The sequence below is a fragment of the Phoenix dactylifera genome, chromosome 1 (assembly GCF_051530095.1).
Source record: "Phoenix dactylifera cultivar Ajwa chromosome 1, Ajwa_hap1_PhDact_Kaust_v1.1, whole genome shotgun sequence".
Lineage (NCBI taxonomy): Eukaryota > Viridiplantae > Streptophyta > Magnoliopsida > Arecales > Arecaceae > Phoenix > Phoenix dactylifera.
In genome coordinates, this window is record NC_143190.1 from 12,769,156 (window position 1) to 12,782,153 (window position 12,998).

The following is a 12,998-nucleotide window of genomic DNA, read 5'->3' on the forward strand; positions in this document are numbered from 1 at the left end:
GCCTTCAGGATCACGGTTACATCCGTTCAGGACTTTGATCATCTTCGTAACCCATTTATCTCAACATTTTCCTTCTTGACTAATCGAATAATACAACAAATATTCACCATTTTCCCAAGCATATGAAGCATATGAAGAAAAAGTTGATGATTCCCAAGTTTCATAATTCAATGCCTGGTACAACATACATAATCAGTAATTTCACTCTCCATTATGATTGGCAACACTTCGACCTGAGGATGCTACCAAAAAATGAAGTATGAGATGCTTTACAAAAGCAAAACAAGTGAACACTAATCTCACAATTTAGGCACTATGATGCCACAGAAAGCACCAGCCACATTATACTTGCAATAAATACAGCTACCCATTCAATTTATACAACAGCATAGCAAGAAGTGAAATGAAACCAATGCACAGGCAGAGCCTATGCATCTCAGCCCATCAAAATTGCATCTCAGCCACATTAAACTTGCAATAAATACAGCTACCCATTCAATTTATACAACAGCATAGCAAGAAGTGAAATGAAACCAATGCACAGGCAGAGCATATGCATCTCAGCCCATCAAAATTGCATCAGAGTAAAATCCAGGAGCAAAACAAAAGGATAACTTACTATACTAAATGCATGCGATCCACATAAGAATTTAGCAGCCATCTGTTAAGAGACTCCCCATGTCCGACGAAACACCCCGAGTTGCCATTTTCGGTGAAGAAGGGAAACTGGAATTGATTGAGCAGCTCCTGGACAGACTGCCTAACCAATGATGACCCTGTAACCCTACTTCGCCTGCCCCAGCCTGTAATAATATCAATTCGCCGGAGCCCGGCACCTGAGGCTAGCATCTCTCTATGAAACCATGCAAGAGTCCTTGATAATGCTATCTTTGCAGTTCCCTCGGACATCACATGGAGGTTAATGAGCCAATATGAGGAGCTCTTCTCCCTGACTGAATCTGGATACACGTTCCTCTGTGCGGCCACCTCCCATACCAATCCAGCCTCCTCCTTAAGGCCTGACTTGTGAAGGAAATCTATAATGGCATCCATGAGAGCCCTCTTACTCTCCCTATCCTCGGTGTGCATCAGATCCAAGAAACTACTTGCATGGGCCCTCACATTTTGTCCACCTGGTTCTGCATCTGGCAGTGATAGAAGGAATGTATGAGCCGGGTGGCCCGTCATAGCCATGAGTTGACAACACAACCCCATCTGTGAGTGAGTCCCAGTACAGCAGCTGAGAAGAAGAGTATATGTTTGCAGTGAGGGAATCAGTCCCATTCCAAGCATGTTCTGAAGCACATCATAGGCATCAGAGAACCTGAGCACCTTAAGAAATGCACTCAGCAGAGAATTGCATGTGGGTACATTAGGCTGCAGCCCTCCATCAAGCATCGCTTGATACCATGATCGAGCCCTGTCCACATTGCCGGCTTTACCCCATAAGTCCACTAGAAGACCATATACAGGTTCATCAGGAACCCAATCATGTTTCATCTGCATAAACACGGATTCAACCTCATCAAGACGCCCACACTGACCATAAACATCCATAACAATACTATAGGTTATCTTATCAGGACGAAATCCAGCAGCCTGCATGTCTCTGTAAAGCTTCATTACACTGCTATAGTTCCTTGCTTTTGCCTGCAGAGCAATCATGATATTGTATGTGACCAGATTAGGAACACAGCCCTGTTCGATCATCTTGCAGAATAGCTGGTATGCAGCAGCAAGATGCCCACCTTTTCCGAGGCAATTGACCATTGCACTGTATGTGAAAGTGTCTGGTGACAGGCCTATTTCTTGCATCTGCCGATACAAGTCCAGCGCAACCTCCAAATATCCAGCTTTTGCATGGATATCAATAAGCGTGCAGTATGTCACTTGGTCAGGCTCATAACCAGCTGCCTGCATCCCCTGGAACACTCTAACAGCCTCACCTATGTAATTAGCACGGCCATAGGCATGAATTAGACGATTGTAAGTTACTACAGTTGGGTGGAGACCATCCCTGATCATCTCGTCTAGGAGTCTTCTCATAGCACCAAACTGCCTTGCTTGGCCAAGAATACCAATCATGGTGGTATAAGTATGCACATCATGTTTGAATCCAAGCTGACATTTTAACCATTTGAAAAATTCAAGAGCAACAGAGTGATCACGGAGCAATTTAAGTACTTGATTTGCTTGGAATGCATCCAGTTTGAAATGTAGATTAGCCAAAGCCTCTTCTGTTGTCGGTCCCCATTTTAACTGTTGTAAAGTCTGGTAATACTGTTCAACTGCATGCCCTGACTTTATGGAAAGACGAGCAGAAGAAGCACCTCCTGCATGCAATCTTGTAGATCTCATCGGACGAGACTTACTAGCAGACCTAATATTCTCGGCGGATGCATGCGCCACTTTCTTTTCTGAGATTCTTCCTCCAGGCTTGGCATCTGATATGAAGCTGTCAGAATGGAACTTTTCTCTCTGCGGTATACACTGCCTTTGACTCTTCGTATCCACTGGTGATCCCTGAGACATAACTGATGTTCCAGGGATATTTTGCTTAGATTTTACATAACCAGCCTGTGAAGCTTTATTTCCAGCGCCATTTTGAGCTGTGGAATTTGAACTAGATCCTCCTACTGTGTTAGCAGATGAGTTTGGCTCAGTTCTGGGATTATTGGCTCTGTTACGGGGCTTGCTATTAGAAAACTTGCTGGCAGTAAAGGGCTGGGTAGAATCAACCATGCCATCCGGAGGTGCAAAAAGGACATGCTGGTTGGCTGCCTGGATCCTGTAATTCACTAACTCAGAGAACGTGCCAACAGATGCGATGCCTGCCTTGACAAAGTGCTCGGCAGTCAGCTTAGAAGAATGCAGCAAATCATTCCCAGAGGCATGACCGCTCTCATCAGCACAGTTGATTTTTCTGTTAACATAACTTGAGTTTGATTTCAAAGAAGATGTAGAGGAGATGACATGCGGGGCTGAAGCTGTGTAACCAGAATTGTGATGACCAATTGATCCAATCGCATTCGGTAAAACGGTAGATCCTGCATTTGCTGGAGCTTCATCTACTAAATTGCCTTTCTTCTGCTTGAAAGTGTTATTGGACTGCCTTTTTGAAACACAACTTTCATCTTCGGAGCAAGTACATGAAGCTTCATCTGCACTCCCACATCTTGAACCACTAAGATAGAAGGACCTAGCACAATGGGAGAGAGTGCCAAGTTGCTTTGTTCTCAACATTATCTGCAATTCATTGATATCCAGTCATGAACAAAAAAGTGGTTAGCAACTGAATCTTTTTTTTCAAAAAAACTGGACTTTAGCTTATAGCAGCTTAACAGTTTTAGCAATTACTTGAACACATAAGTTGCCTAATTGCTGAAATATTAGAAGGTGACTAATAATCACTGGATATTTTATAACTCCACATCATAAGAACAGTCATTTAAAACATACAGCACAAGGCTAAACTGCTGGAAGAAAGGGAGAAATCTCAGCGTCAGCTTTTTGCCAATGTGAAAAATCTAGGCCATGCAAGTAAAATAAGTTAGCACTTCATTTAATTATGCCAAAAATATTCTACGCATGTGAGATAGCAATAATGATATAACCAGTGCCGGCCCGAGCCCTAGGCGATCGAGGCGGTCGCCTAGGGCCTCGGACCAAAGGAAGGCCTCCGGCGTCCGCGGCTCCACCTCTGGGAAAGCTCCTCCTCCAGCGACTAGCGGGCAATGACCAACGGGCAGGCGGCAGCGACCAACGGTCCGGCGACCGGCAACCGGCATCGAGCAACGGGGATAGGGCTTACGAGTTACGGACTTACGGCCTACCGCCCGACAAGACATCTTAGCCATCCCCCGTCCATAGCCCGTCTTCTCCAGCTGCCCAGGCCCCAGCCGCCCAGCGTAGCCCCACTAGCCCGTCTTCTCCATCCAACCATCCGTCCATCTGCCTGGCACCGCCGGTCCGCCACCGTCTTCTTCTTAAATCTTAGCCGTAGCGGCGTAGCCCGTAGTCACCGTCTCACCGACACCAGAATCCCAAATAACCAAAGAGGACGGCCGACATCGTCTTCTTCTTCGAATCTTCATCCTTGAGTTCGTGTTCTTCCTTCAGCAGCTCGGCTCTTCTTCGGTTCTTGACTCAAGAGTCAAGACTCGAGAGTTCTTCCTTCCCGGCTTCCTGAGTTCCTGTTCCCCGATAACTCGGTTCTTGACGGCGTCTCTTCTCCAGTTCTCCTTCTCGGCCCTCCGCCCTCTCGGCCTCTCCAGCCTCCAGGTGTCAGGGGACTCGGTCACTCAGACCACTCGGTGAGTTCTTTGTTTTCCAAGACTCCACTTCTCCTTCCCGGCTTCTCCAGTTCCACGGTTCCACCCTCTGCCGCTCTGGCTCTGTGCCTCCGCGGTTGGCGGTTCCGCCCCTGTTTCTCCAAATTGAAAGTTTAATGCCTTAATGGTATTTAGGTTTTTCGTTAAGTATTTGATTATGGGATGAAGAAATAACTAGTAGTTATAAAGGGTAGATAATGATTAATGAAGCATAATTCTGTTTGTGTTCTTTCCCTAGTCAGATTCTGTTGGGTAATTTCTAGCTAATTTCCCCCTTTTCAATTGGTGAAAAGTTTAGTACCCTGTTTTTAGTGTTACAATTAATGATGTAAAAACTACAATTAACATTCTTGAATTTAATATCATGATGTACTCTCTGTTAGTCTGTTACATAGCTTCATTTTGCACCCATTTCCACTTTACTATTTACATTTCAAATTTTCAATGCTATCAAAAATTTTATTGTCGGATTCTTGAAAATAAATTTTTATGTCTATTCTTAAAAATTGATAATAGCTTTTCATGTCTAGGGTCTCCATTAAAGTTGACATTAGCTTCGGCACCCCTTCTCGCCATTAAGTTCGGCACCGCTTGTCGGGACTTGAGTTCATCGTCGAGTCCGGCACCGCTTGTTGGGACTTGAGTTCGTCGTCGAATCCGACACCGCTTCTATTGACATTTCGGGTTTTATCATTTTCAACTCTATTCCATTTTCATTTGTTTGTAGTAATTGTCTTAATTATTTTGTTTGATAATATTATTTTTAGATTCAAATGTCTAATAGAAAATTTGAATGTGGGTATGAAAAACTCAAAAAAAAAAGAAAAATCGAAAAACTCATTCAATCTCAAAAAGGTGCTTTAGATAGATTTATTGTCACAAATAAACAAAACATTACATCAAGCTCAACTCAGAACGAAATAGAGTTGGAAGATGACATAAAAAGAATGAAACAAAATGAGATTGACAACCAGATTTATAGTAGTATTCAAATATCTACTGAAACAATATCTAGTGAAGAACACAATAAGAAATTAGATGAAGATAGGATAAATAAGGATAGTGTAGAGTTTAATGAAACTAATTCTATTTCTATAAATATATATGATCCTGGTCGATGGAAAAATATTGATACAAAGTTGAGAGATCTATTAGTGGAAAGAGGTCCAATTAGAGATTATGATCTTCATTTTCCTAGGAATGAAAATAATAGACACTTTTCTACTATATATTACATTCGTAAGTTACCTAATGGCGAAAAATATGATAGAAGATGGTTAGTGTATTCGAAGGATTTGGATAGGGTATATTGTTTTTGTTGTAAATTATTTGATTCAAAGTCTAGCACGAGTCAATTAGTCAATGAAGGAAGTAGGGATTGGAAAAATCTAGGTATCAAGCTTAAAAGTCATGAAACAACTAATGAACATATCATTAGTATGAATAGGTGGATTGATGTAGAAGTAAGATTGCTAAAAAATAAAACAATTGATAAAAGTCTCCAGGAACAAATAAACCAAGAGAAGGATCATTGGAAAAAAGTTCTATTGAGAATTATTGCTGTCGTAAAAAATCTTGCAAAAAATAATTTAGCATTTCGAGGAAAGAATGAAAAGATCTATCAAAGCAATAACGGAAATTTTCTAAGTTTTATTGAAATGATTGCAGAATTTGATCCAGTAATGCAAGAACATGTTCGACGCATTCAACATGGTGAAATTCACAATCATTATTTAGGTCATAATATTCAAAATGAATTGATTCAAATATTAGCGTCTGAAATTAAAGCTATAATAATTAAAAAGATTAAAGAAGCAAAATACTTTTCTGTAATACTTGATTGCACTCCTGATGCAAGCCATCAGGAACAAATGACCCTAGTTTTAAGATGTGTAGATACTTCAACAAGTCCAGTAAAAGTAGAAGAATATTTTTTAGAATTTTTAGAAGTAGATGATACCTCTGGAAAGGGCCTTTTTAATGAACTTATAAATATAATAGAAAAACATAAACTTGAGGTTAATGATATAAGAGGACAAGGGTATGACAATGGATCTAATATGAAAGGAAAACATCAAGGTGTACAAAGAAGATTATTAGATATAAATCCTAGAGCATTTTACACACCATGTGGATGTCATAATTTGAATTTAGTATTATGTGATACTGCTAACTCATGTTCTAAGGCTATATCTTTTTTTGGAGTGATACAATGAATTTATACCTTATTTTCTTCTTCTACAAAACGATGGAAAATTTTACAAGATAATGTATCTACATTAACTCTTAAACCTTTGTCACAGACACGTTGGGAAAGTCGTATTGAAAGTGTCAAAGCAATTAAACATCAAGCTCCTAAAATAAGAGATGCCTTAGTTCAATTAGCAGAGACTAGTGAAGATCCTAAAATAAAGAGTGAAGCCATATGCTTAGCTACATATGAGATTGAAAATTTTGAATTCTTATTAGGCATGAATATTTGGTACGATATATTGTTTGCTGTTAACTCAGTTAGTAAGATTTTACAATCTGAAGACATGCATATTGATGTTGCTATAGATCAATTAAAAGGTCTTCTTTCTTATTTAAAAAGTTATAGAGAAAATGGATTTATGAATACTTTGAATTCATCTAAAGAAATTGCAAATGAAATGGAAATAGAACCTACATTTCGTGAAAAACGTGTGATCCGTAGAAAAAAACAATTTGATGAAAATACTGATGATGAGACACCAAGATCAGCTGAAGAATCTTTTAGAATTGATTACTTTTTATATATAGTAGATCAAGCTATTTCTTCAATTCAAAGTAGGTTTGAACAATTCACTATATATGAAGATATTTTTAGTTTTTTGTTTAATTTTAAAAAATTAAAATCTTTGAATGAAGAGAATTTGAAAATATGTTGTCTTAATCTTGAAAACTATTTAAAGCACGGTGAATATTCTGATATTGATGGTCTTGATCTGTTTTCAGAGTTAAACGTTTTAAAAAAAATTTTACAAATAGAAACTAGTACCTCTATTGATACTTTAAGTTTTATTAAAAAAACAGATTCTTTTCCAAATGCATGCATTGCTTACAGGATATTGTTAACAATACCTGTAACAGTTGCTTCTGCTGAAAGAAGTTTTTCAAAATTAAAGTTGATAAAATCTTATTTGCGGTCAACTATGTTACAAGAAAGATTAAATGGATTAGCTATATTATCGATTGAAAATAGTATTTTAATGAATCTTGAGTACAAAAGTTTGATTAGCAATTTTGCATCTCAAAAGCTAGACGGATTATTTTTAAATAAATTTTTAAAGTATTTTGCACTTATTAAAATTTATTATTATTATTATTATTATTATTTTTTTTAAAAAAAAGGCCTCTCTTAGAAAGTTCGCCTTAGGCCTCCAATGGCATCGGGCCGCCCCTGGATATAACACATGACTCAATATCTGAAAGAAACAACCTCTGGGTTCACAACTACGTGGGAGCTACAACAGTCAAACTTAGGGAAGAGTTTAGCACAATATCAGAGCTTGATACAGCCAAAAGAGCCTCAGATAGTGTTGTTTCAATGCATGCTGCATCAAATTTTCAAATGCATGTTCCTATATTTTTTACATTATTTTTTCTCTTTTTTCTCTTGCTGACTTGATAGCTTGGATGTATTTGATTACACCTCTCTCTCGTCCATGCCCGTCCAATACTGCTCTAGGACAAACAAAGTCTGGAATGGGGCTTTGCTTTAAACTCAGACAAACTCAAATCCAAAATCTATATTAGTGATTTCTGTGACAACAAGCCTAGATTTTGGGAGATGACAGAAACATATCCATTTCAATTGACAATAATGCAGAGGAAGTCTCAAAAAATTCCTCCATTTTAAAGGCAAATAAGCACATTATGGAAGGTGTGTCATCATAATCTTACAAAAGACAGATAGCAGCTACATAACAAGTGAAAAACATAGTCGTCAATGGTGGATGCATAATTTACCAGAATATGAAAGAGAAATTCCAAATTATGGTAAATATTAGTCTAGGACATTGTCATATTGAAGATAATCAACTCACGGGATGCTCTAACAACTAAAAATTAATCAGTGATCTATGATAAGGGCCAAAATGTTGATAACAACCATGTTTGTTTCATTGTGTTGCAGGTTGATTCTTAGTAGATATAACATAGCGCTATTTGTTTCTGTACACATGTGCAACACATGCTTGTGAAGACGCTCAAGCACACAAACATGTGTGTGTATCCACATAAGGAGAATCCATGGCTTTCAGATTAAAATACTGAAAAAAACAAATAACAAAAGAAATGAGATTTTACTACAGCTAGATTGAAATCAAATAAGAAAAGTGACATGCATATTTGCTCTAGCAAGCTGCATGACAAAAACCTCTACCAAAAGCTTGTACTTACCGATATTGTAGATTAATGCTTTCAAAATAGTAAGGTATCTGATCCTTATCCAGTAGCAAACTCCATACAGGAAATCCTTCACAGGCAGACCTAGAAACAAAATAGTAATGTAAATAATTGAAATTGTTATAAGTAATTTTGTTATCCAAATATACATATGAGGATGAACTTCATTATCCAAAAACATGTGAGTTTGAGTCAAACTTATTTTTATGTGACTAATAGGGAATCATTGACAGAATAGTATAACACTCCTTAAAGGGTAAGGGTTCAAAGCTTAATCTAATGAGAGGTTACATAAAGGACCAGCAGGATCAACAATCAAAAAGCAATGATGGATTAATATAAAATAACATGACAGGCATTTAGATTCTATACATTTGTACATATGCAAGCATGTTCTGCTTCCTCAATTTTGGCTATCCACCACATGCCAAACTCATATACTTTAACAGTTAACATCATCAACAGGAAGCAACAGCTTAATGACTATAAGTCTCAGATGTTAAGAGTCTCCAGGATATGGGCAAAAATTAACCTACAAAATACCATATACAATTGCTCCAGCACTGGTATAAAAAGATTTAGTGTCTTTTTCTAACCATTGCTCACTTCCAAGGTGAAGATTAAAGGACGAAAACAGGATTTCCTGCAGCCTAGTCATGCTGTCTTAAAAGCAAGGACAAAAACAGAAAAGAAAAGAAAAGAAAAGAAAAATGACCTCTTTGTGGCCCATCCGACCATTAATGGCTTTAAAAAAGCCAAGCCTACTAACAAGTCTTGCAAGTCGATTAGTCAATAAAGTTGCATCTTTTGCTCCGACCTAGGTTAGAGATCCTACTTCAATTCTTCAAAATGTGGCATAGTTATGTTTCCTCAAATGCATGATCAATCTAAAATATACAATGAGCTTGTTATGCCCCGTAACACAAACATCCATATCCATGACATGATAGACAAGATTCATGAGCAGCTACTTAAAAGGCTAAAAGTAAGGCCACCATATAATTTGTATTTCCAAAAAATTGATGATATCATTTATTAGAACCTAAAACCACATGGGAAATTACCACTAACAATGCCTTTCACAAGCAAAAGACACCATTCGGTGAATTGAAAAGACATCCAACTTCATCACTTTATCATAGTTACACATGCATTCTTCAATTACTTTCCCATAACCAGAATATGCTACATTGCTATCCATGCAAGCATCTCTTGTTCAATTAAGTGCATGGAACCTGGCACACCAAAAGTATGATTTACCGTTATACATCCTTTACCAAGGAATCTTCCATTCCATGGAATGCATAATATTGGGGACCACTCGTTGTTCACTAGTATTATATAAAAATGCAAGATCTTGAAAGAATAACAAGCAAATGCAAATTGCTCCAACTTCAATTGTTGCACTCAGAACAGTTAATGGACGGATCCCAGCAGTGCTTGCTCCAAGTGCTCATTCCAATGGGCAACAAAAGGTACTCGATCTGTATTTCCAGACTTGGTCCACAAAATTGTAATTGCTACCTCTAGTGCCTCAAGTCCCATTATCTTCTATATTTTTGGAACCTAAAACAAATCCCCATGCAATTTGTTTACATCAAAAACCTCTGAAGAAAATAAATATCTTTGAACAAAAGCTTTAGCAGAAGATAAGAATTGTTACAAAATCAATTTAGTCTTAGTTACCAAACTAGTTTGGAACTTAAGCAGCAAAAACCAAAATAAAAAAGGCACATTAGAAAAGGAAACGTATCCCATATGCTAAAACAAGAAAAATACAAGAAAAAGGTTCCATCTAATTTCTCCACCATTTTCTTATAGCTTCCAATATGAAGCCAAGCATGCTAGGTGTTCCAATAGCCAACCTCCAATTAACATTGGAGAACAAAAATTCAACTATAATAGATCTCTAATTACGTATTCAGCATCAAAAATTACACAAACTTCACGTAGAGTAGTTCAATGCCAGACATAATGATAGTCCGACTAAACACAACAAAATAATTTCAGAAAACAGAATATTTGCTCAAATATAAAGCAATGAATTGCAACCTAACATTATCCTGTAATCCAGAATTCAAACCAACATCGTCAAACAGCACGATAATGCCATAAGATGCTACCCTATGGTACCAGAAAGAGGAATTTCAAAATAATAAAGAAAAAACAAACTATTTCATATTTTCATGTAATATCACTCAAATTAATCTAAAGCATATACTTTTTTCTTTTAAAAAAGGACCAGACGATTTAGTAAAGGAACACAAAGATCGCTCTTTTAAACCAAAACAATGGTATCTTTCTCACACCAAACGCTGCATCGTGACAGAATTAGCATCTCAAAAGCTAAAACGGGCAGAGAGACCGCAGTTTAGCCACCATGAAGTAATAAAACCATCAATAACTCCAATAGTCACAGACTGAAAGAAATCTAACTTAAAAATCTAACCTCTAATCTAGAATAATCTGGCGATGAAAGAATGTAAATTGGCATCGGAGCAAGGAACGGCGGCGGCGGCGAGAGCCCCTCTTTGCCCTCCCTTCGTAGGCGGGCGCGAGCGCTTCCGAGGGTGTTGGGGGGATAGGAGACTTGGAAAGCTGCAAACCCTACTTTCCCGAAAGACTCCCACGGGTTTTATAGGACTCCGTCCATACGGAGCCGCCCCGCTGCTGGCCTGGTATTTTGACTTGGATTTCAGTGACCATTTTCTTTACGAAAACTTTCAAGAATTGCTTCTCTTGGGGCGAAACAGGGAGCCGAATGGGAAATATATGCGGGTCCCGCTGGTTGTCGTGCGATGATTGTGGAGTTTGTGCAATTAGTGGTCAGTAGTTGGTTGGAAAGGGTGGATTTGTTCGGGGTTTTTAGTAGGAAATGACGAAATGAGGCACCCATGTCCGAGGGGGGAATCGAATCGAATCCATGCATCTAACTTGTTGCCCAAGACATGGCAAAGCTGGATTTGTTGACCGTTGGATTGGAACGCTGGTGACCTGGGGCTTAACTCAAACGAATATCAGCTTCGGGTGGAGGTTAGCGGAGGTCAAATGGTTGTGAGGGAGTTTCTGGGTGGGTATTTGAGGTGCCGAAAGTGACAACGTGTTCCAAAGAAAAAACAGCGAACTGCGGATTTTATTGGTGAGAATTTATCTCCAGGCGTGGCTAGAACGGCGTTGGCGTCTACCCCCTCAGGGCTCGTTTGGTTCGCAGAAAAAGGAGGGGAGAAAGTGTGGTCAACGGGAAAGTAATAAGATGCCTCTTGTTTGGTTGGAGTTTTCAAAGAAGAGAGAAGGAAAAGTTGTATTCCCATGGGAATGTGATTCCCACATTTCATGGGAAAGTCTTTCCCATGAGAAACATGGGAAAGTTACTTTCCCATGAGACGGGAATCACTCTATTTTTACTTTTTCCCAAAAAGTCCCTTCAGCATTAAAGAAGCATTAAAGAGGCATTAAAAACCTAATTTTTATTAAGGGCATAATAGGAATTATATATAACTTTCCTAGGAAAGTGGATGGCCAACCAAACATAAGCACCTTGGAAATTTGTCACTTTCCCATGGTCAACCAAACATGCTAAAAGTACTTTCCTAGGCATCCTCTTCCTAGGAATTTGTTTTCCAGGAATCATATTCCTAGGAAGGAAAATGCTTCCCGCGAACCAAACGAGCCCTCATTGTCGATGGTGCCCAGGATCGATCAATTTACATTGCAAGGCCCATCTACCCTCTCGTTGTCCCTGGTGCTGGCCTTGGAGGAGACCGTTAGTGTGGCAAGTATGAGATGGTAAAATTAGAGCGATGCACTAGAGTATCTGAATGAAGGACAGTGAAATGATCATTAGATCGGTCAAGTGATTAACATCATCTACCATATTTGGTTATCCATGTACACCCCAAACCTAGAACTCGAGTCTGGAACGCGACACGGCTGTACATTCCATACGGCTCTGCCCTAGAGAATATACTATGCCTGGAAATTTATCACAACCTCAATATCCGTAATCAAAAATGATCTCAATTTATAAAGAACAATAAAATTGATCCAATTACAAAATTTAATCATCCATCTAGTATCTGTAATACTCTATATAATCATCCTGTCTACCTATAACTCAACCAGCCAAGTACTACGCAACCTGCAACTCTAAAAAAGGGAAAGGAAAAGGGGGTTGCAAGCTTTACACTCCAGTTAGAATCTCGGACTGCTATACCCTAAGTAATAAGAAAATAACTAATT

General features: G+C 38.6%; 1 protein-coding gene across 6 annotated transcripts; it reads right to left on the reverse strand.

Moving 5' to 3' along the window:
- Positions 1 to 399: 399 nt before the first annotated feature.
- Positions 400 to 11,495, reverse strand: LOC103721968 (pentatricopeptide repeat-containing protein At1g18900-like). Of its 6 annotated transcripts, XM_088720937.1 has the most exons (5): positions 11,209 to 11,453; positions 10,020 to 10,325; positions 8,754 to 8,843; positions 8,464 to 8,623; positions 400 to 3,246 (listed from the first exon to the last, which is right to left on the reverse strand). In XM_088720937.1, the coding sequence occupies exons 4-5, from the start codon at positions 8,590 to 8,592 to the stop codon at positions 619 to 621; spliced, it is 2,757 nt and encodes a 918-aa protein (XP_088577063.1). In that variant the 5' UTR covers positions 8,593 to 8,623; positions 8,754 to 8,843; positions 10,020 to 10,325; positions 11,209 to 11,453; the 3' UTR covers positions 400 to 618. The 6 variants fall into 6 exon arrangements, with proteins under 6 accessions (XP_088577063.1, XP_088577062.1, XP_088577065.1 ...); XM_088720936.1 differs by lacking the exon at positions 10,020 to 10,325; XM_088720939.1 differs by lacking the exon at positions 8,464 to 8,623 and having other exon boundaries at positions 400 to 4,423.
- Between the last annotated feature and the right edge of the window lie 1,503 nt (positions 11,496 to 12,998).